At 44.2% G+C, this 21,711-nt stretch overlaps 1 protein-coding gene across 1 annotated transcript; it reads right to left on the bottom strand.

Moving 5' to 3' along the window:
* Positions 1-10,933: 10,933 nt before the first annotated feature.
* LOC139565248 (G-protein coupled estrogen receptor 1) lies at positions 10,934-18,466 on the bottom strand. Its single transcript, XM_071385421.1, has 2 exons — positions 18,249-18,466; positions 10,934-13,192 (listed from the first exon to the last, which is right to left on the bottom strand). Exon 2 carries the CDS (start codon positions 12,759-12,761, stop codon positions 11,655-11,657), a length of 1,107 nt encoding a protein of 368 aa, XP_071241522.1. The 5' UTR covers positions 12,762-13,192; positions 18,249-18,466; the 3' UTR covers positions 10,934-11,654.
* Positions 18,467-21,711: the final 3,245 nt, after the last annotated feature.

Here is a 21,711-nt window from a genome sequence, read left to right as displayed (position 1 = left end):
TGGTGTTAGAATTGTTTTATTAAATGCGGGACATGATTGTTTGGTTGCGGGGCGCGGGACAAAGGGCCAAAATGCAGGACTGTCCCGCACAATCCGGAACATATTGTCACCCTACTGTGGATTCGACTTTTACTCGACTCTTCTTCCTGACAGCTAAAGGCCCCGAAGCTTCTACTTTACGCAGTCTCTGCTCTACTCCTAGAGAACAGGCTACTCTGGGGAATGGTGCTTGTTTAATAAAGTGAGATCAATGCTGAATCAATGTCTGCAAGATCACCAATCATAGTATTGTACATATCAGAACCAAATATAATAGCATAATAAAACGTTACTGTAAGACAAAAAACACACTTCATTTCTAATGAGATTTCAGTAGAAACCACACTTGTTTAAGCAAGTCAGTCATATCAGCTATGTTTTTTTAAAGGCAGTAAATGAGGCTGAATGAACTGTTTCACTGCCAGACAAGGCTCCGCTGATAGCCAGGTGTAGCAGTGGTAAGGATTCACTCCATGGTGCTGAAAAGAAAGCTCTGCAGTTCGGACAACTTTATGTAGGTTTTAACAGTTTGTGGGCACCGTTTGTCATTGTAATGCAATTATCATTATCGTTATAGTGCAATTAATGTATTGTTTCCTGTTGTGTTGTGTTGAGTTGAGTTTTCCGCACCAAGATTTCCATGCTAGAATCGCCACTGGTAAAACATGAGATTACCTATACAACTGCAAGTGTTTCTCTCTTCTCTTGCAGGGGGCCCCCGAAACTGCGCTACGCCACTGATGATTGTGCGAATAGTCTCGTTTTTCTCTCATGCGGCCACAACTCAACAGCATGCACAACCAGGCCTTATCTGCTTTGATTGACACTAAACACAGGTAGGATATGCTACAGTTTGTTAACACCATCTGCTGTAATATTTGCTCACTTACTGTATGTGTAGGGCCTACGTTCAATTTTCATTTTCGAGAGGGAAACCTAACCAATTAAATACTTTTTGTAATTGCGCACACATTGATGTCAGAAATGTACCTACCCCAATGCTCTGTTTCGATTTTTTTTTTTCACATTTATTTAACCAGGTAGGCCAGTCGAGAACAAGTTCTCATTTACAACTGCGACCTGGCCAAGATAAAGCACAGCAGTGCACACAAACAACAACACAGAGTTAAAATGGAATAAACAAACGTACAGTCAAGAACACAATAGACAAAAAGTCTATATACAGTGTGTGCAAATGGCGTGAGGAGGTAAGGCAATACATAGGCCATAGTAGCAAAGTAATTACAATTGAGCAAATGAACACTGGAGTGATAGATGTGCAGATGATGATGTGCAAGTAGAAATACTGGTGTGCAAAGAGCAAAAAGTAAATAAATACAATATGGGGATGCAGTAGGTAGATTGGTTGGGCTATTTACAGATGGGCTGTGTACAGCTGCAGCGATCGGTTAGCTGCTCTGACAGCTGATGCTTAAAGTTAGTGAGGGAGATATAAGGATCCAACTTCAGCGATTTTTGCAATTCGTTCCAGTCATTGGCAGCAGAGAACTGGAAGGAAAGGCGGCCAAAGGAGGTGTTGGCTTTGGGGATGACCAGTGAGATATAACTGCTGGAGCGTGTGCTACGGGTGGGTGTTGTTATCGTGACCAGTGAGCTGAGATAAGGCGGAGCTTTACCTAGCAAAGACTTATAATGACCTAGAGCCAGTGGGTCTGGCGACGAATATATAGCGAGGGCCAGCCAACGAGAGCATACAGGTCGCAGTGGTGGGTGGTGTGTGGGGCTTTGGTGACAAAACGGATGGCACTGTGATAGACTGCATCCAGTTTGCTGAGTAGAGGGTTGGAGGCTATTTTGTAAATGACATCACCAAAGTCGAGGATCAGTAGGATAGTCCGTTTTACGAGGGTATGTTTGGCGGTGTGAGTGAAGGAGGCTTTGTTGCGAAATAGGAAGCCGATTCTAGATTTAATTTTGGATTGGAGATGTTTAATATGAGTCTGGAAGGAGAGTTTACAGTCTAGCCAGACACCTAGGTATTTGTAGTTGTCCACATATTCTAAGTCAGAACCGTCCAGAGTACTGATGCTTGTCGGGCAGTCGGGTGCGGGCAGCGATCGGTTAAAAGCATGCATTTTGTTTTACTAGCGTTTAAGAGCAGTTGGAGGTTACGGAAGGAGTGTTGTATGGCATTGAAGCTCGTTTGCAGGCTAGTTAACACAGTGTCCAAAGAAGGGCCAGATGTATACAGAATGGTGTCGTCTGCGTAGAGGTGGATCAGAGAATCACCCGCAGCAAGAGCGACATCATTGATATATACAGAGAAAAGAGTCGGCCCGAGAATTGAACCCTGTGGTACCCCATGGAGACTGCCAGAGGGCCGGACAACCAGCCCTCCGATTTGACACACTGAACTCTATCTGAGAAGTAGTTGGTGAACCAGGCGATGCAGTCATTTGAGAAACCAAGGCTGTTGAGTCTGCCGATAAGAATGCGGTGGCCAGGTCGATGAATACGGCTGCACAGTACTGCCTTTTATCAATGCCGGTTATGATATCGTTTAATACCTTGAGCGTGGCTGAGGTGCACCCGTGACCAGCTCGGAAACCGGATTGCACAGCAGAGAAAGTACGGTGGGATTCCGTGGGATGACTGGGATGAATGAAGAAGCAGATTTAAAGAGCAGGACAATACACCCTCTTTTTGACAGATGATTGGCATAAGGGCATGTACTTGATAGGCTTATCTGGCTTACAGTGGTGTAAAGTACTTAGGCAAAAAAGTACTACGTAAGTCGTTTTTTGTGGTATCTGTACTATATATATTTTTGACAACTTTTACTTTACTACATTCCTAAAGAGAATATGTACTTTTTACTCCATACATTTTCCCCTGACACCCAAAACTACTCGTTCAATTTTGAATGCTTAGCAGGAGAGAGTTAGGGTCCAATTGTCACGCACGCTATCCTCAAACCCCCTGTCATAAATCAACCAAGGCGCAGCGTGCATGTCGTTCCACATCTTTTAATAGGAGTGAAACCTTAACAAAAACAAACAGGTAAACAGCAATGAACGTGACGCAACCGAAGTGCACACAAACACACACGGAAAATAATTATTACCCACACATTAGGTGGGAAAAAAGGCTGCCTAAGTATGTTTCTCAATCAGAGACAATGATAGACAGCTGTACCTGATTGAGAACCATACGCGGCCAAAACATAGAAATACAGAAACCTAGAAAACAAAACATAGAATGCCCACCCCACATCACACCCTGACCTAACCAAATAGAGAAATAAAACGGCTCTCTAAGGTCAGGGCGTGACAGTACCCACCCCCAAAGGTGCGGACTCCCGGCCGCAAACCTGAGCCTATAGGGGAGGGTCCGGGTGGGCATCTACATCGGTGGCGGCTCCGGTGCGGGACGCAGACCCCGCTCCATATCTGGTGCGGGGACCCTCGTCGCCGACCCCGGACTGGAGACCATCGCTGGAGGCTCCGGACTGGAGAACGTCGCTGGAGGCTCCGGACTGGGGACCGTCGCTGGAGGCTCCGGACTGGGGACCGTCGCTGGAGGCTCCGGACTGGGGACCGTCGCTGGAAGCTCCGGACTGGAGGCCGTCGTTGGAGGCTTCGTGCCATGACTCCTCACTGGAGGCTTCGTGCCATGGATCATCACTGGAGGCTTCTTGCCATGGATCATCACTGGAGGCTTCTTGCCATGGATCATCACTGGAGGCTTCTTGCCATGGATCATCACTGGAGGCTTCGTGCCATGGATCATCACTGGAGGCTTCGTGCCATGGATCATCACTGGACGCTTCGTGCCATGGATCATCACTGGAGGCTTCATGCCATGGATCATCACTGGAAGCTTCATGCCATGGATCATCACTGGAGGCTTCTTGCCATGGATCATCACTGGAAGCTTCGTGCCATGGATCATCACTGGAGGCTTCGTGCCATGAATCATCACTGGAGGCTTCTTGCCATGGATCATCACTGGAGGCTTCTTGCCATGGATCATCACTGGAGTGAGGAGACGTATGGGCAGTCTGGTACGTGGAGCTGCCACAGGGCTCACCAGGCTGGGGAGACATACAGGAGGCTTGGTTCTGGCAGCAGGCACAGGACTCACCAGGCTGGGGAGACATACAGGAGGCTTGGTTCTTTGCGGAGGCACCGGATACACTGGGCCGTGGAGGCGCACAGGAGGTCTCGAGCGCAGAGTTGGCACAACCCGTTCTGGCTGGATGCCCACTTCCACCCGGCAAATGCGGGACGCTGGCACAGAGCACACCGGCCTGTGAATGCTCACTCGAGACACCGTGAGCATCACCCAATAACACGGTGCCTGACCAGTCACATGCTCCCCACGGTAAGCACGGGGAGTTGGCTCAGGTCTAAACTCCGACTTTGCCAATCTCCCTGTGTGCCTCCCCCCAAATGTTTTTGGGAACTGCCTCTCAGGCTTCCGTGACCAGGTCTTGTCCTCTGCCATTCTCTCCTCCCCGGTCCAACTCTTCCTCCAGGTTGGCGCACGCTGCTTGGTCTTCTTGTGGTGGGTAATTCTGTCACGCTCGCTATCCTCAAACTCCCTGTCATAAATCAACCAAGGCGCAGCGTGCATGTCGTTCCACATCTTTTAATAGGAGTGAAACCTTAACAAACAAAAACAAACAGGTAAACAGCAATGAACGTGCCGCAACCGAGGTGCGCACAAATAATATTTACCCACACATTAGGTGGGAAAAAGGCTGCCTAAGTATGATTCTCAATCAGAGACAACGATAGACAGCTGCCCCTGATTGAGTACCATACCCGGCCAAAACATAGAAATACAGAAACCTAGCAAACAAAACCTAGAATGCCCACCCCACATCAAATCAAATCAAATCAAATGTATTTATATAGCCCTTCGTACATCAGCTGATATCTCAAAGTGCTGTACAGAAACCCAGCCTAAAACCCCAAACAGCAAGCAATGCAGGTGTAGACGCACGGTGGCTAGGAAAAACTCCCTAGAAAGGCCAAAACCTAGGAAGAAACCTAGAGAGGAACCAGGCTATGAGGGGTGGCCAGTCCTCTTCTGGTTGTGCCGGGTGGAGATTATAACAGAACATGGCCAAGATGTTCAAATGTTCATAAATGACCAACATGGTCAAATAATAATAATCATAGTAGTTGTCGAGGGTGCAGCACCTCAGGAGTAAATATCAGTTGGCTTTTCATAGCCGATCATTAAGAGTATCTCTACCGCTCCTGCGGTCTCTAGAGAGTTGAAAACAGCAGGTCTGGGACAGGTAGCACGTCCGGTGAACAGGTCAGGGTTCCATAGCAGAACAGTTGAAACTGGAGCAGCAGCACGGCCAGGTGGACTGGGGACAGCAAGGAGTCATCATGTCAGGTCGTCCTGAGGCATGGTCCTAGGGCTCAGGTCCTCCGAGAGAGAGAAAGAAAGAGAGAAAGGGAGAATTAGAGAGAGCATACTTAAATTCACACAGGACACCGGATAAGACAGAAGTACTCCAGATATAACAAACTGACCCTAGCCCCCCGACACATAAACTAATGCAGCATAAATACTGGAGGCTGAGACAGGAGGAGTCAGGAGACACTGTGGCCCCATCCGATGATACCCCCGGACAGGGCCAAACAGGAAGGATATAACCCCACCCACTTTGCCAAGGCACAGCCCCCACACCACTAGAGGGATACCTTCAACCACCAACTTACCATCCTGAGACAAGCCCGAGTATAGCCCACAAAGATCTCCGCCACGGCACAACCCAAGGGGGGGCGCCAACCCCATCACACCCTGACCTAACCAAATAGAGAAATAAAACGTCTCTCTAAGGTCAAGGCGTGACACCAATTCACGCATATCAATATAATGCTTTGTCATACCTTCTGCTTCTGATCTGGCGGACTCATTAAACACAAATACTGCGATTGTAAATTATGTCTGAGTGTTGGAATGTGCCTCTGTCTGTCCGGGAAAAAAGAAGAGAAAATCGTGCTTAATATGAGGATTTTCAAGTATAGCATTTACTTTTACTTTGAACTTTTACTCGAGTATGACAATGTTGTACTTTTTCCACCACTATACTATTTTTTTACTTTTACTCAAGTAGTATTTTACTGGGGGACTTTTACTTGAGTAATGTTTTATTAACGTATCTTAAATTTTACTCAAGTATGACAATTTAGTACTTTTTTCACCACTGCTGGATTATATAATTAGGATGGTCATAACGCTTCTTGACAGTGACATAAAGTGTATTTTCTTAGTCCAAGTAAAGTGACACAGGATGTTCTATCGATTGTAGTGTGTGTGTGTGTGTGTGTGTGTGTGTGTGTGTGTGTGTGTGTGTGTGTGTGTGTGTGTGTGTGTGTGTGTGTGTGTGTGTGTGTGTGTGTGTGTGTGTGTGTGTGTGTGTGTGTGTGTGTGTGTGTGTGTGTGTGTGTGTGTGCGTGCGCGTATGTGCGCGTGCATGCATGCCATGCATGTTTGAGAGAGAGAGAGAGAGAGAGAGAGAGAGAGAGAGAGAGAGAGAGAGAGAGAGAGAGAGAGAGAGAGAGAGAATAGTGCTTGGTTAGTATGCCACTAGAGGGCAGAGTAGTATTATCTGACTGTGTTTTATCCAGGGGTTCATCACATTGCATGATAAAGACAAATAGAACTGAAGATGGAGATGAAGCCCATATCCACCCTGCTCAACACTTCTCACTTATCAGTGGCTGCATACAGTACATACTCTTCTGATCTACCTCGGACATAGCCATAACCATATTTACTATATCCCCTGTGTGTGTGTGTGTGCGTGTGTGTGTGCACGTATTGGTGTGTGTGCAGTTGTTGTAGCAGGTCAAATCTATACATAGAGCAGGGGTGCTGCTAGGCAAGGGGGAGGAGGGATGAAAACACATTCAGCTTTCACTCAGCTTCAGATCGAGTACATTCAACTTCGTCACCACGCGCCCTCTTCATTTTATGTATGCTTTCTGTCTAAATTTAACTTGTCTCAAAATCAGCCAATCATTTGCTTGAATGGACGCTTGTGTATCTCAGCATACGTGCAAAAATCATCCTTCGCCCCTCCTATTACCCAGAACGCAATCTTTCTTTTTCACCTCTCGGTTTTCTGTGAATAATTTTAATTTACAAATGCAATTATGAGTCAGATCCATTATTCATCTACCTAGCGCCACAGCGTGCATTGCCATACAATTATGCATGAGCCCTATCCAGTCTTAATTACTTTGACATGGCAGCAGCCTTCTCTCATTCCTTGGACTGGTCAGTGTTGGGGAGTAGTGAACTCTTTGTAGTTCAGGTTGTAATTTAAGTTTTCAAAGTATCTTTAGTTTAGTAAAATATATTTTTCTTCAGGTTGCTTTAGTGTAGCTTAACTTCTTACAGTGTGATGTAATTAGTAGCTTGGTAAACTGTATTTCCGGAGTAGTTTCCCAACACTGGCTGTGGTGCATGTGTTTCCCCTTTCTTCAATTTGCAATAGAATGTCAGGGTGTATTACTCTGGTCATCTTTAAAAGTCAAGTTATACTGCCCAAGCATGCTCAAGGGGCTAAGCAAACCTCATTCAAAGAGAAAAAATGCTGTAGATAAAATCAAAGGAAAAAGTCACACCATTTCTGCTTTCTATGACGTCAGTCACATCCAACTCTGATCCCTACTCAACAGACAGCTGCGCACACAGTCCCCTGTCAAACTCTTCTCACAGTCTATATTTCCCTGTGTGTGTGTGTGTGTGTGTATGTGTGTGTGTGTGTGTGTCTGTGTACACCCCACGTGTGCCGGACGGGTCCTGCTCTGCCTCACCCCAGGTGGTGGGTGACCTGGGGTTCTTTTGGTTCTGTCCGTCTGGCCGCCGCTTCTGTATATTAATGAACTTGTCAGTCATCCTTGCGTTATCACTCACCCATCTTCCTGTCTTCGTCCCTTCTGTCCTCTTCCTTGATAGTCACATCCTCAGGTCATTCTCACAGGGATCTTTATTTTATTTCTAAATCTCATCCAAACATTGTATAGGCAGACATACCCAGCCCCGTTCTAGTATTTTTGAACATTCTGCTATATGTGGTCCACAAGTGTACACAGAGAGTTTCTGCTGTATGTTCTCATGCACAAGCAATTTAACATGCTATTTCAGCTAAAAGAGTTGAGGTACACTCTGAAAGGATATGACGTGTTTTGTGTGAAAAGGACAGATCTTTGTATCATGTACCACAACAAGTTTGACGTTTTCACGAAAGACCCCCTACAAACAATTATTCAAACAATGCTCTGAGCTGATTTCCCAGGCTGCCTGGATTATCACAGCTGGAAAAACAGTTTGTGGTTTGGGCTCATGCTTTTCCCAGACTACGCCAAGCCGCCATCTCCCGCAGCACAGCTCCGTCCACAAATACAGCCCAGCCTTACCACAGCCACAGGCTGGCCATGGAGCCCTAACAACCATCCAGCCCAGCAGCACACTTTCCCATTCACACACAATGTAACTTACTGAACTCTCACTGGCATTACTGTTACAGACCCACAGGGAGGTTGTCTCAGAAAACACCCACAGAGACAATCATTAAACCACAGGATCCGACTACAGTACATGCTCGATGCAGGCGTGCCCTGTATCATCCTTGAAACCATTTTTCAATGGGAACCTATTTGCTCTCTGGAATGATACCGAAGTAGTTTTTTGTTTATAGCTTTGAGAATATTAATCCCAAAATGTTGTTTAGGATAGAGGGTGCAATTCACAGTAATATGAGATAGTAATAAAAAGACAGATCACTTTTAGCCATGTTAGATTCAACCTGATGCATTAACTGTTTATTGCACTTGCTCTGGCTGACAATGATATACACAGAGGCTGTAAACTGGATTTATGTCAGATGATTTGGAGCCTCAATTAACAAGTTTATAGCACCGTCCAATGGTTTTTCCACTCCTCTTGTGTTGCTTAGTAGCCAGTATTTAGTTGCCTTGTAGTTATTAGGAATCGTTTGTTAATTACTACTCCTTATTGCTCATTTGATAGTGTGTATTGTTAGTATTTATTACAAGGTAAGAAACAAGTTGATCATGATAGCCTATCTACTTCCAACTAGGAACCCAGCTTTTGATGCCCTGGCTTTTTTTAGCCAGGCACTCTAAAATAAAATCAATGTGCTATTGTATTTTTCAACAACGCACATGGGTTAGGCCATAAATGTTACACAGTGGTGGCACCCAAATGTGCCACTGCCATCCTGTTTGAGTGGCCCGCCTGTTGCATAATCCTGAAGGACATAGCCTCAAATTGCCTATGACTAGCAATGGCAGTTACACACTGTGAGTGTGTTTTGTTAGTGCTAAACTACGAATCAAAGTTATTTCTCTACGAACCCTCACACTACTCTACTACTAAACACATATTCCAATGATGAGCTGAACTGGTTCCAAACGTCGACATCTCAAGTCTCGAGGTTATTGATGTGTACATGTTGGTGGAAAGGAAATGCCACAGAAGTAACACCCAGACTATGCTATTATTGATATCTTGATTGAAATTAGTTTGCTTGTTTTGGGTGGTTCACGCGTGGGAATTCAGGCGCACATAAAAGGGCTTGTTGGCAGATTTTACAAGATATTTTATGATGTCTATAAAAAATACCATGCCTCTTCTGTTGTGGTTTCAGTAAGTAGGCCTATTAGTCAAACGATATCTGACACACGCACTAATCCATCATTTCCCCAGATTCAAATTAGAGATAGAATGAATTACAGCTTGAGTAACCTAGGATCAATTCACAAACACAAACAAATAGCACAAAAACCTAACTGCTGGGAACTGCAATTACTGGAATCCATTGTATTTGTTTGTGTTTCTATCGGTTCCTTTTACATTCATGGGAAAGGGATACTTTTCTTAGAATGCACCGTAATGCACAGTAAGGATATCATGCACAGTAATGACTGAGGCAATGGTCTTAGAGATCAATAAGGGTTAACAGAGTCATGGCATAAATTTACAGAGATTGGTGTATTTCCGCAGAATTTTTGTGTTTATAGTGAATGAGAACAATAGATGAGGGGAGCAGTCCTTTTGCCGGCTTCTTGTAATTGAGGAGATTTTTCTAACAAAACAGGAGCAGGTGCGACTCCTTACAGTAAGTAGCCTACTGTACATACTCTCAACTGTAACAAGAACTAAAAGTTCTGGTCTTTATTTAGCCTTATTTCACAGACAGATTAGCAAGGCAGAAAAGGATGTTTAAAAGGATGTTTACCCTTACCCTCACCCCTTACCCAAAATAGTATTTGGTAAATAAACAAGCATTTGGTAAATCAATCTGTCCCTGCTCACTGTAGTTTTAGAATGACTGAAACTGTTGAAGACTGAGAGTAAACACAAGAGATGATAGCAGCGCCTCCATCGTCTTCACTGAGTAATGTGTTTACATATAATCCCATCTCCTCTGCTCCGAACAACACCTGCCTCCTTGTTTCTGCCTCAGGCAAACAGGAGTTGACAACTAGGGTCATAATACTGTGGATAATATCTGTCTTTAGAATGAGTATCGGTCTTGACTAGATATATTTAGTGTTCTCCAAATACTGAGGGCACTGGCTGTTTGTGTATGCTTGAGGAAAATGAACATTCATGTTTCCTTTGCGATCTACCTTGATTTGAATAATATTTTTGTTTAAAACATTTCAAATTAATTCTGTAAAAATAGGAGAAAATCAAATAAGCTTTTTTCTGACGTCTGCGTGCATGTACTGTAGGTCACCACCTACAATTTGTTTTCATATGTAGAAAAGTTATTTGTTTAGATTTGTGGAAGGCATATCATGTCTTTTACTTCCACTTTTTGTAATACACTTAAGGTTGTCAGTACTTAGTCAGCAAAGAGCTCCTCAACAGCTTCCTAAAAAAAAAACATGTATTTTTATTTATTTAAATAAAAGTGGTGTTAGTGGACAATTGCTTGCACAGGCAAACAAAGAAAAGGACATCTACTTACAATACAGTGCCATTGTCAGTACATAAAAAAACGAGCTGACAACAGGTTTGTCTAGCAGTCTTATGGGTTACCCAAACAGTTCTGAGCAGTATACAGTGTTACAATGGCCACACTGGGGTCAAGGAGAAGCAAGTCACTGGTCCCTTTGATGTGTCTGTTTTAATTTGTTCCCTCACCGCCATTTCTCTGAGTAGATTGTTGCGGTTTCATGACAGGTATAGTTTTGTTACATTAGAATAATGACTTTGTCTTTTGATAAGCGAAGAGAAGACATTGAAAGAACACCAAACCTGGTATTTTCATCAATTTTCCTTCTCCATTTTCCAAATGTGTATTTAATACCCAGATCTCATTATTTATATCTAATGACATGTAGATACACAGTGCATTCTCCACCCGCACTTACAGGGGACAAAATGGCAGCCTCATGGTCAGTTTCTAGCTTTTCCTCCATGGTATCTCTACCCCTTATAAGAAGCTGAATTCTGGAAGCCTTTGAGGGTGTCATGGAGACAATTCCCAGGATCCTGCTGGGTAGACACAGCAGCACATAGCTCTTCCTCCCCCTGGACTTCTGTTACATCCTAACCTTTCATTCAAACATGTTGCTGATCCTGCAGCGTTACACCTCCGACACCTCACTCCTCACAGGTATGTGTAAATCTAGGGTGTGGTGGCAGAAGCGGTAGAGCACGGACCAGCTGGCCTTCTGCTTGATGAAGAGTCTTAGCTTGTCCCTGAAGGTCTCCCCCAGGAAGCTGTAGATGATGGGGTTGAGGCAGCTGTTGGAGAAGGCGGCCAGGTTGACGATGTGGCCCGTCAGCGGGTAGTCGTGCCACAGGTGGCCGCTGAAGGTGCTGCGCTGGGCCGGGTCGTCCGTGCCATGCAGCAGCTGGATGCTGATGAAGATGTTCTCAGGCAGCCAGCAGATGAAGAACACCAGCACCACCACCCCGATCATCCTCAGGGCCTTCTGTCTGCGAGGCCACAGGCCCCGGTGCTTCTGCGCCCGCATCAAGATACGCACGATCAGCGAGTAGCACAGGCCGATGACGGAGAAGGGCACCAGGAAGCCGATGGTCACCTCTAACCACTGGATCTCAAAGACATTGGCGAAGCAGAAGTGCACCTCGCCGCGGTGCTGGGTCTGGACAATGGTGAAGGGGAGCAACGTAGCCAGGATGGAGGCCATCCAGATGAGGCTGCAGCTGAGCTTGGCGTGCTGCATGGTCCTCAGAGGACTGCTGCTCATGGAGCTGGCCAGAGCCACGTAGCGGTCAAAGCTCATCCATGTCAGGAAAAAGATGCTGCTGTACATGTTGACCTGCAGGAATAAGGACATGAAGGTACACAGAACAGCGTACTCATAGTACTTCTCATTGAGGTTGAAGACCTCGATGAGGGAGTCTGCCACCAGGATGAGGTCTGCGACCGCCAGGTTGATAAAGTAGAGGTCCGGGATGGTCATCTTCTCCCTGTGGTTGAGGTTGACCACCAGGATGAGTATATTCCCAATGAAGCCGATGGGAAAGAGGAGGATGGTGTAGAGGCAGGAGAGGAAGAGGCCGATGGTGTAGAACTGATAGGTGTCTGGGTTCTCAGACGCGTCCGTGATGTTGTAGTCGTATGAGGTGTTTAGTTGCTCCGTACCGTTGACATATACCTGAACCAGAGAGGTGGTCTGCACTTCCATACTGCCTGTGTCTTTGCTTCGAAGGTCCTGAATCATAGGTCATATAGCCTACATACTTCAATCGTGTCAGTGCCCGATTCTCTGTCTCAAAAGGTTCTCTCATCTATGCTCCATTTGCATGCTGACAGAAGTCAGTTCTTATAAATATATACATAGTTTAAGGGTTGTCTGACCCCATGTTGATATCAAGGTTTGCCTAGCAATAGATGACAGAGGGTACAGACACAGAGCAGCACCTCCATGTTTTGATATCACCCCTTCTTATCGGCAGAGGCTGCTAGGGCTTACATGATCCATGTGGTCCCACCTGAGGACCAACATGTACTTAGGGACTTTGCTTCTTTCTCTTTTTTTGAGCCGTTTGTTTTTCACACGTTCTGATTCCAGTGCTGGCTTGTCTCATCCAGTCCATGTGCATGTTTATTCACCCAACCTCAGCCTGTGACGCTATTGCTGTGACACCTGAGCTGTGGAGAAGACAGAAGAAGAAAGTCATTACATGAAAGAAGGATTAGGTGCTCAGCAGCCTTCGGTCAAATGGCATATGTCTGATTGTCTGTCTAGTGACTGAGCACATATCAAACTCCAAAGGACCAGAGGTTTCATCTCAGGTATAATGATTTACTGGTATCGAACTGTATACACAGCAATCAATCGTATATGATGGTTGAACTTAACAGTTTGTCTCTACTAATACCCGAGATGAGACGAAGTTCATTGGTGGTTACCAAAGGACATTAAAATGCACATTGTCAGGCTTAAACAGATTCATTGAAAACCTGCTGCGTTGAAATCTTCAGCCAATCCTAGTTCAGTCTATCAGCCTGCTCCAGACTTAATTTTTATTAATTGGTAGGATGGTGGGAAAATAGATTTCGAGCTAATTAACATTGAACAAAACCATTCTAAATCTGATGTTTTGGCTAGAGCGGGGCACATGCTTTCTATCACGTAAGAGACAGCCCTTGTTATATTCTTGATAAGCAAATATCATTAATCCATGAGATGATATGTTTATATTCCTAAACAGTGACCCAGTAAAGACATTTCATAAATCAATGTTCAATCAATGTTTTATTCATTTAACCTTTTATTTAAGTCAGTTAAGAACAAATTCTTATTTACAATGACGACCTACCAAAAGGCAAAAGGCCGCCTGCGGGAACAGGGGCTGGGATTAAAAATACAAATAAATAAAATAAAAATATAGAACAAAACACACATCACGACAAGAGAGACAACACAACACTACATGAAGAGAGACCTAAGACAACAACATAGCATGGCAGCAACACATGACAACAACATGGTAGCAACAAAACATGGCAGCAGCACAACAATGGTACAGACAGTAGCAGCACAAAACAGGGTACAAACATTATTGGGCACAGACAACAGCACAAAAGGCAAGAAGGTAGAGACAACAATACATCACGCAAAGCAGCCACAACTGTAAGTAAGAGTGTCCATGATTGAGTCTTTGAATTAGAGACTGTAAAACTGTAAAACTGTCCAGTTTGAGTGTTTGGTACAGCTTGTTCCAGTCGCTGCTTTTTCTTCACTTTACATTTGCTTAATTTTATTATTGATAACAGATCATGTATAGTAATTTATTTAGAGTCACAAAGCTATTAGATCAATCTCAAATCAAAATCAAAACCAAATCAAATTTTATTAGTCACATGCGCCAAATACAACCTTACAGTGAAATGCTTACTTACAAGCCCTTAACCAACAATGCAGTTAAAAAAAATTAATTAAAAAAGAAACATAATCGAATATGAATAAGAAATAAAAGGAACAAGTAATTAAAGAGCAGCAGTAAAATAACAATAGCGAGACTATATACAGGGGGGTACCAGTACAGAGTCAATGTGCGGGGGCACCGGTTAATCGAGGTAATTGAGATAATATGTACATGTAGGTAGAGTTATTAAAGTGACTATGCATAGATAATAACAACAGAGAGTAGCAGCGGTGTAAAAGAGGGGGGAGGGCAAATGCAAATAGTCTGGGTAGCCATTTAATGAAATGTTCAAGAGTCTTATGGCTTGGGGGTAGAAGCTGTTTAGAAGCGTCTTGAACCTAGACTTGGTGCTCCGGTACCACTTGCCGTGCAGAAGCAGAGAGAACAGTTTATGGGGTAGCTGGAGTCTTTGACAATATTTAGGGCCTTCCTCTGACACCGCCTGTTATAAGGTCCTGGATGGCAGGAAGCTTTGCCCCAGTGATGTACTGGGCCGTACGCACTGCCCTCTGTAGTGCCTTGCGGTCGGAGGACGAGCAGTTGCCATACCAGGCAGTGATGCAACCAGTCAGGATGCTCTCGATGGTGCAGCTGTAGAACCTTTTGAGGATCTGAGGACCCATGCCAAATCTTTTCAGTCTCCTGAGGGGGAATAGGTTTTGTCGTGCCCTCTTCACAATTGTCTTGGTGTGCTTAGACCATGTTAGTTTGTTGGTGATGTGGACACCAAGGAACTTGAAGCTCTCAACCTGCTCCACTACAGCCCCAGCGATGAGAAATGGGGCGTGCTCGGTCCTCTTTTTCCCGTAGTCCACAATCATCTCCTTTGTCTTGATCCATTTGAGGAAGAGATTGTTGTCCTGGCACCACACAGCCAGGTCTCTGACCTCCTCCCTATAGGCTGTCTCGTCATTGTCGGTGATCAGGCCTACCGCTGTTGTGTCATCGGCAAACTTAATGAAGGTGTTGGAGTCGTGCCTGGCCGTGCAGTCATGAGTGAACAGGGAGTACAGGAGGGGACTGAGCACGCACCCCTGAGGGGCCCCTGTGTTGAGGATCAGCGTTGCGGATCTAGCCTTTAGCTCAGTGGATTACAGAATGTTGCCTGTAATCCATGGCTTCTGGTTGGGGTATGTACGTACGGTCACTGTGGGGTTCAACGTCATCGATGCACTTATTGATGAAGCCAATGACTGATGTGGTGTACTCCTCAATGCCATCGGAGGAATCCCGGAACATACTCCAGTCTGTGCTAGCAAAACAGTCCTGTAGCTTGGCATCTGCTTCATCACTTTTTTATTGATCGAGTCACTGGTGCTTCCTGCTTTAATTTTTGCTTGTAAGCAGGAATCAGGAGGATAGAATTATGGTCAGATTTGCCAAATGGAGGGCGAGGGAGAGCTTTGTATGCGTCTCTGTTTGTGGAGTAAAGATGGTCCAGAGTTTTTTTTCCCTCTGGTTGCACTTTTAACATGCTGATAGAAATTTGGTAAGACCGATTTAAGTTTCCCTGCATTAAAGTCTCCGGCCAGTAGGAGAGCCGCCTCTGGGTGAGTGTTTTCCTGTTTGCTTATGGCAGAATACAGCTCATTGAGTGCGGTCTTAGTGCCAGCCTCAGTCTGTGGTGGTATGTAGACAGCTACGAAAAATACAGATACAAATTCTCTAGGTAGATAGTGTGGTCTACAGCTCATCATGAGCTGAGAGACCTTGAGACTTCCTTAGATATCGTGCACCAGCTGTTATTTACAAAAATACAATGTTAATCTAACCCTAGCTGTTTTGCACATTATCCCATTTTTAATTTCTACACATTGATCTTAGCTAAATAGTAGTCTAAGCTACACTGTAAAGGAAAACTAAGTTGTATGGTAATTTGGGGATATTATCAACAGGAAAATACCATGAAACCTTTTACTGCAGCATATTGTAAATTATGGTGCATTGTGAGAAAATGATGTAGGAGGGGAAATAATTGCTGTATTTCGAATGGTTCTGTCATCCATCCCTGTACCGTATTTTTTGGAGGGCCAAAAACATTTTAACCACTACTAGATGCATGGTATTGTTGTTTCTGGCTCATTAAAATATTTTGAGGCGTGCCTTCTAAGAGGCTATATTTGTTCCACCCCATTAGTAAGAGTGCTGTACCAATTTAACCGGTATGTGGTGTGTGCAATATGAAATACAGTAACTTACATGCTTCTTTGCTGCCTGTAATTTACTGTTAAATTCACAGCAACCCCTTTACAGTGTAAATAATATCCTGACACTTCCCGTTGCCTGTTTTCCGTCAGTGCAGAGGGAACCTTGACCTTTAGCATGCGTTCACACTCAGACCCTCAGTCTTTTCATTTACACCCAGAGGAAAACCTCTGCAGTATTAATGCTGCCTCCTCTCCCCTGAGTGCCGGCTTTCACAGCCATATCTCAGCCATGAAGCATGTATGCACAGGACATTTAAAAAACGGTATAAATGAGACATATGGATCTCATCTCACAGGGAGAATAGCCTCTGAGCCATCTGAGAAACTTCCAGGAAGCCTTGCTAACCCAACCATGCAGTATATTACCATTATCCTTTGGCAAACAAACTTTGACTATCTGTTTTGACTTCGAACAGAATGAAGGATTTGACACTTAGAGCAATACATCCTCTAACGTTTCCACAATGCAACCTCAAACTGCTGTGATGGTTTTGGATCATATTTCCAAAGAACTGGCACTGGCAGTCCTAGAAGGCAGATAAGTGTAGAAAGACATGCCAGCCCACTTAGATTAGACACGGGGACTTTATTTTGATATGGACCAAGATGGATGGCTGATCAGGAATCAACAGCACGCACATTAGGAAAGCTAAGATTAATATAATTCCCTTATAAAGGCAGTTGTATAATTCAAAGATAAACATACTGGTACATTTTATTTGACCCTTTATGTCATTTAGTACAGTCATACATGAAAACTCCTGTTACCAGGAAGACTTTTATAGCCTGAGGCAGAATGATGTGAGGCATTCTATCTGTATAAATTGGCTTGATATGTAATTTGTTTATCCTCCATCTGCACTGTCTATAAGCAAGGCTGGTGACCCCATTTTGCGTTATTATACAGCTTTTGTCATAACACGCCATTTATAAGCCAGCTAAAAAGCTTAAGCACCAGTCAAAAAGCTCCCCCAATGGCCCTATTGACATCAAGCTGGGCATCGATCTCTAGAAACTAAGGAAGGTTATTTTGTTGTGGACAGAAGAAGAGGTGCATGGTGCTAGTGAGACATGAGACTTGACAGCTCCCTGTCTCTCTAGGGAAACAGGATGTCAATCTACCAGTTCAGACATGTAGGTTAGTATGGAAAAATGAAGAGTGGATCAAATAAATTATACATCACAAATCACTTTCTGTTCACTGGGCATGAAGGTACAAATGGTCCATCAACCCCAAAAGCAACAGACATCTTATCCACACCAGGCTACACATGTTCATTTTCTTTTGTAGAATGGACTCTTTAATGTCCCCATTTTTTACACAATCTTAAATCTGAAAATAACAACTTGAACTGTCTCATTTGTAACACCATTGAAGTGAAATTAAATCTGACAATGAGCAGAGGAAAAACCCCATTCATCTCTGGTCCTGATCTATTGAAACCTCCCATCCAATTCAAGTTTGCACCTTCTCCTAATATCTAAGACTATTTCTTTTTTTCAACTCTGTAATAGTTATAAAACAGCTACAATATCACACAGGGATGGAGAGCAGAGAAAACCACTTACTTTTCCGTGGTGGGCTTGTTGTCCATCCAGTGTGAAGCTCCAGTGCAGAAGTCAGTGGAGTGTCACCGATTTCTAATCCCCATGTCCAGCTGAGGCTGCACTCACTGCCTGCGCCACCTGCTGTTCACCCCAACCCAGGGAGAGAGGGAGAGAGAGAGAGGAGCCAGAAGAAGAGGAGGAGAGAGCGCTCAAGCAAACGCGGGAGCTGATCACTAGACCTCCTCCCTCATGAAACTTGCTTTGTTTGTGACCATGCTTGTTCCCTCACTCATCCCCCCCCTCCTCCTCCTATCCCCTCCCCCCTCAGACCTCTCTCCCTGAACCCTCCCTGAATTGCTCAAAGCATTCAGGTTCCGTGACCTAATTATTAACCCAGACAGGTGTGTGGATGCTATGGGATCTTCTAAAGGTTCCGGATGTATCTTGGCCCAGGTCTCTATGTACATAGTCTATAGACAGTAGCCTGAGAAAACAGCCTCATCTGTAGAGTCCATCTAGTCTGAGCAAGGAAAACAGCGCTGTACACATCCCGTCAGAGAATACAGTATATCGTTTGTACAAGGTCATCACTATACTGTATATACTTTATAGACATATACCTCATTCTTCTTAGTTATGCCTCTCAAAGGAGTTTGCATTGACATCCTGTTTGCAGCAGATCTGTTTCCATTGCATAGTGAACATATTTCACTAGTTTCGAAAAGCACTGAAAAACATTTGGCATAGGACAGCCTAACTGGGTCCAACTGGAGGGAATCTGGCATGAGTGGCTTTACTGTGGAACTCCAGTAAATACCACTGATGCCACTTTTACCAGCCTGCTTCCAAGGGAAAAACAGATGATAAGAAAGCTTACCAGGCGGTACACTGTAAATAGATTTGTTAGTCCCAAAAGGGTATGCAGAGCTCTCAATCACAAAACGTTTTAGTCACTAACTGTTTTTGTATTGAATACTCGTAGATTAGAAGATAATTATTCAGGAACACCCACGACTATAAACAGATATTTTTTCAAGAGGCCAATTGAGGACAGACAACTATGGATTCCTTATATTTTACAGGTAATAGTTGGCCCTGCTATGTATTATAAGCAAAGTGAGTTGTGAGTTTGCCCCATTTTCCTCATAATTAAATTTGATGCCCTTTAGAGGCTTCTGGTTTCGTCAACACAGCTTTGTTATCAAGATGAGGAAAAAAAGGAGGAGTAAAGAGAGAAATCAAAAAAGAGGGAAGATAATTAACCTACAAGCAGAATACATTTTGACGAGAGAAAAGGGGAGAGTGAGAGAAAGAGAGGGATGGACACCACATGATGCTTAGATGAGGCTTATAGTTGAACACTTCCTGTGAGGTTGGTCCTCAGTGTCAGCAAGTGGGAAGGTAAGCAGGTGCTATGGCTCTAGTGGTTAGAATAACATCAAAATCACTTTGAAGCCAGCCAGTCACAGACTGTAGACCCAATTGAAGACTTTATTAAATATTTTATGACTGTGTCCCTCTTCCTGTTGCGGTTGATGGTGGATAGTGTAGTGCCTCTGTGACAGCTGAGCTATCTGACAGTGTACAGAGCCAGTCTGTGTTTAGATATGGCCATCTGGTGGATGGAACAGAACTGCTCATGTAACTACCATACTAACTGCTCTACATCGCCATTCACACCGTGTATCTGAGGCAGGCAGACTGATACTGCTCATTTTGGCCTTGACACCAAAACAGGAAGCTCTTCTTCACAGGGGGCTTATTTCTTTATGCATTGTGTAACTGATCTCAGTACAGATGCACAGGCAAACACACAGAGATCCTATTGGCATCAACAAATTATTTCCACACTAAATTATACACTGAGTGTACAAAATATTATGAACACCTTCTCTTTCTGACATAGACAGACCAGTTGAATCCAGGTGAAACTATGATCCCTTATTGATGTCAGTTGTTCAATTCACTTCAGTCAGTGTAGATGAAGGGGAGGAGACAAGTTAAAGAAGGATGTTTAAGCCTTAAACCTCTACAGGATCGGTGTCCCCCCCACGGGATGGTTAAGCTAACGTAGGCTAATGTGATTAGCATGAGGTTGTAAGTAACATGAACATTTCCCAGGACATAGACATATCTGATATGGGCAGAAAGCTTAAGTTCTTGTTAATCTAACTGCACTGTCCAATTTACAGTAGCTATTACAGTGAAAGAATACCATGTTATTGTTTGAGGAGAGTGCACAATTATGAACTTGAAAATGTATTAATAAACCAATTAGGCACATTTGGCCAGTCTTGATACAACATTTTGAACAGATATGCAAGTTTTTTTCTTTGTATTATCTTTTACCAGATCTAATGTGTTATATTCTACATTAATTTCAAATTTCCACAAACTTCAAAGTGTTTCCTTTAAAATGGTATCAAGAAAATGCATATCCTTGCTTCAGGTCCTGAGCTACAGGCAGTTAGATTTGGGTATGTCATTTTAGGCTCAAACTGAAAAAAAGGAGCGGATCCTTAAGAGGGAGAATAGCACATTTCAATCATATAGCTACAACATTGAAACAGCTAGGAGATAATTCACAAATACTGAGAACACTCATCCCAACACCCATTCATAATGCATTCATATCACACAGTCATGTAATGACTTTCAATGGGTTCCAGACAGTATGAATACCCACCCAGTGGGTGAGAGGACCTGGTTCTGTGTACTGTATGCCTATTGGTGAATTACAGTGGTGCTCCATACAGGGTGCTGTAGAAGCCAGACTACATGACTGCCTGTCAGAGCCCAGTGGATCGCGGGGCCCAGTGGTGAGGGCAACACACTCTAAAGAGGTTCAGCTTCCTGGAAGCACGGCTCACCCATGCACCATAGAGACTCTCTAGTCAACATACTGTAGCTTTCATGTCCTCTCATAACCCTCTCAGAATGGCTGTGCTGCTAACATGCCCCGTAGAGTGAGTGGGTCATTATGACATTGACTTATTCCAGATCAGGTCTGTCTCCAGGATACAGTGTATTCGCAAAGTATTCAGACCCCATTACTTTTTTTTCTTCCCTGCAGATCCTCGCAAGCTCTGTCAGGTTGGATAGGGAGTGTTGCTGCACAACTATTTTCAGGTCTCTGCAGAGATGTGCGATCGGGTTCAAGTCCGGGCTCTGGCTGGGCAACTCAAGGACATTCAGAGACTTGTCCCGAAGGCACTCCTGCGTTGTCTTGGCTGTGTGCTTAGGGATGTTGTCCTGTTGGAAGGTGAACCTTCGCCCCAGTCTGAGGTCTTGAGCGCTCTGGAGCAGGTTTCATCAAGGATCTCTCTGTACTTTGCTCCGTTCATCTTTGACTCGAACCTGACTAGTTTCCCAGACCCTGCCACTGAAAAACATCCATCCCCACAGCATGATGCTGCCACCACCATGCTTCACCGCAGGGATGGTGCCAGGTTTCCTCCGTATGTGACGCTTGGCATTCAGGCCA

The sequence above is a fragment of the Salvelinus alpinus genome, chromosome 36 (assembly GCF_045679555.1).
Source record: "Salvelinus alpinus chromosome 36, SLU_Salpinus.1, whole genome shotgun sequence".
Taxonomy (NCBI): domain Eukaryota; kingdom Metazoa; phylum Chordata; class Actinopteri; order Salmoniformes; family Salmonidae; genus Salvelinus; species Salvelinus alpinus.
This window is presented reverse-complemented; position numbering and strand designations above follow the sequence as displayed.

Excerpts from the sequence above, each read along its gene's own strand:
- LOC139565248 (XM_071385421.1), bottom strand. The coding sequence starts at position 12,761 with ATGATTCAGGACCTTCGAAGCAAAGACACAGGCAGTATGGAAGTGCAG.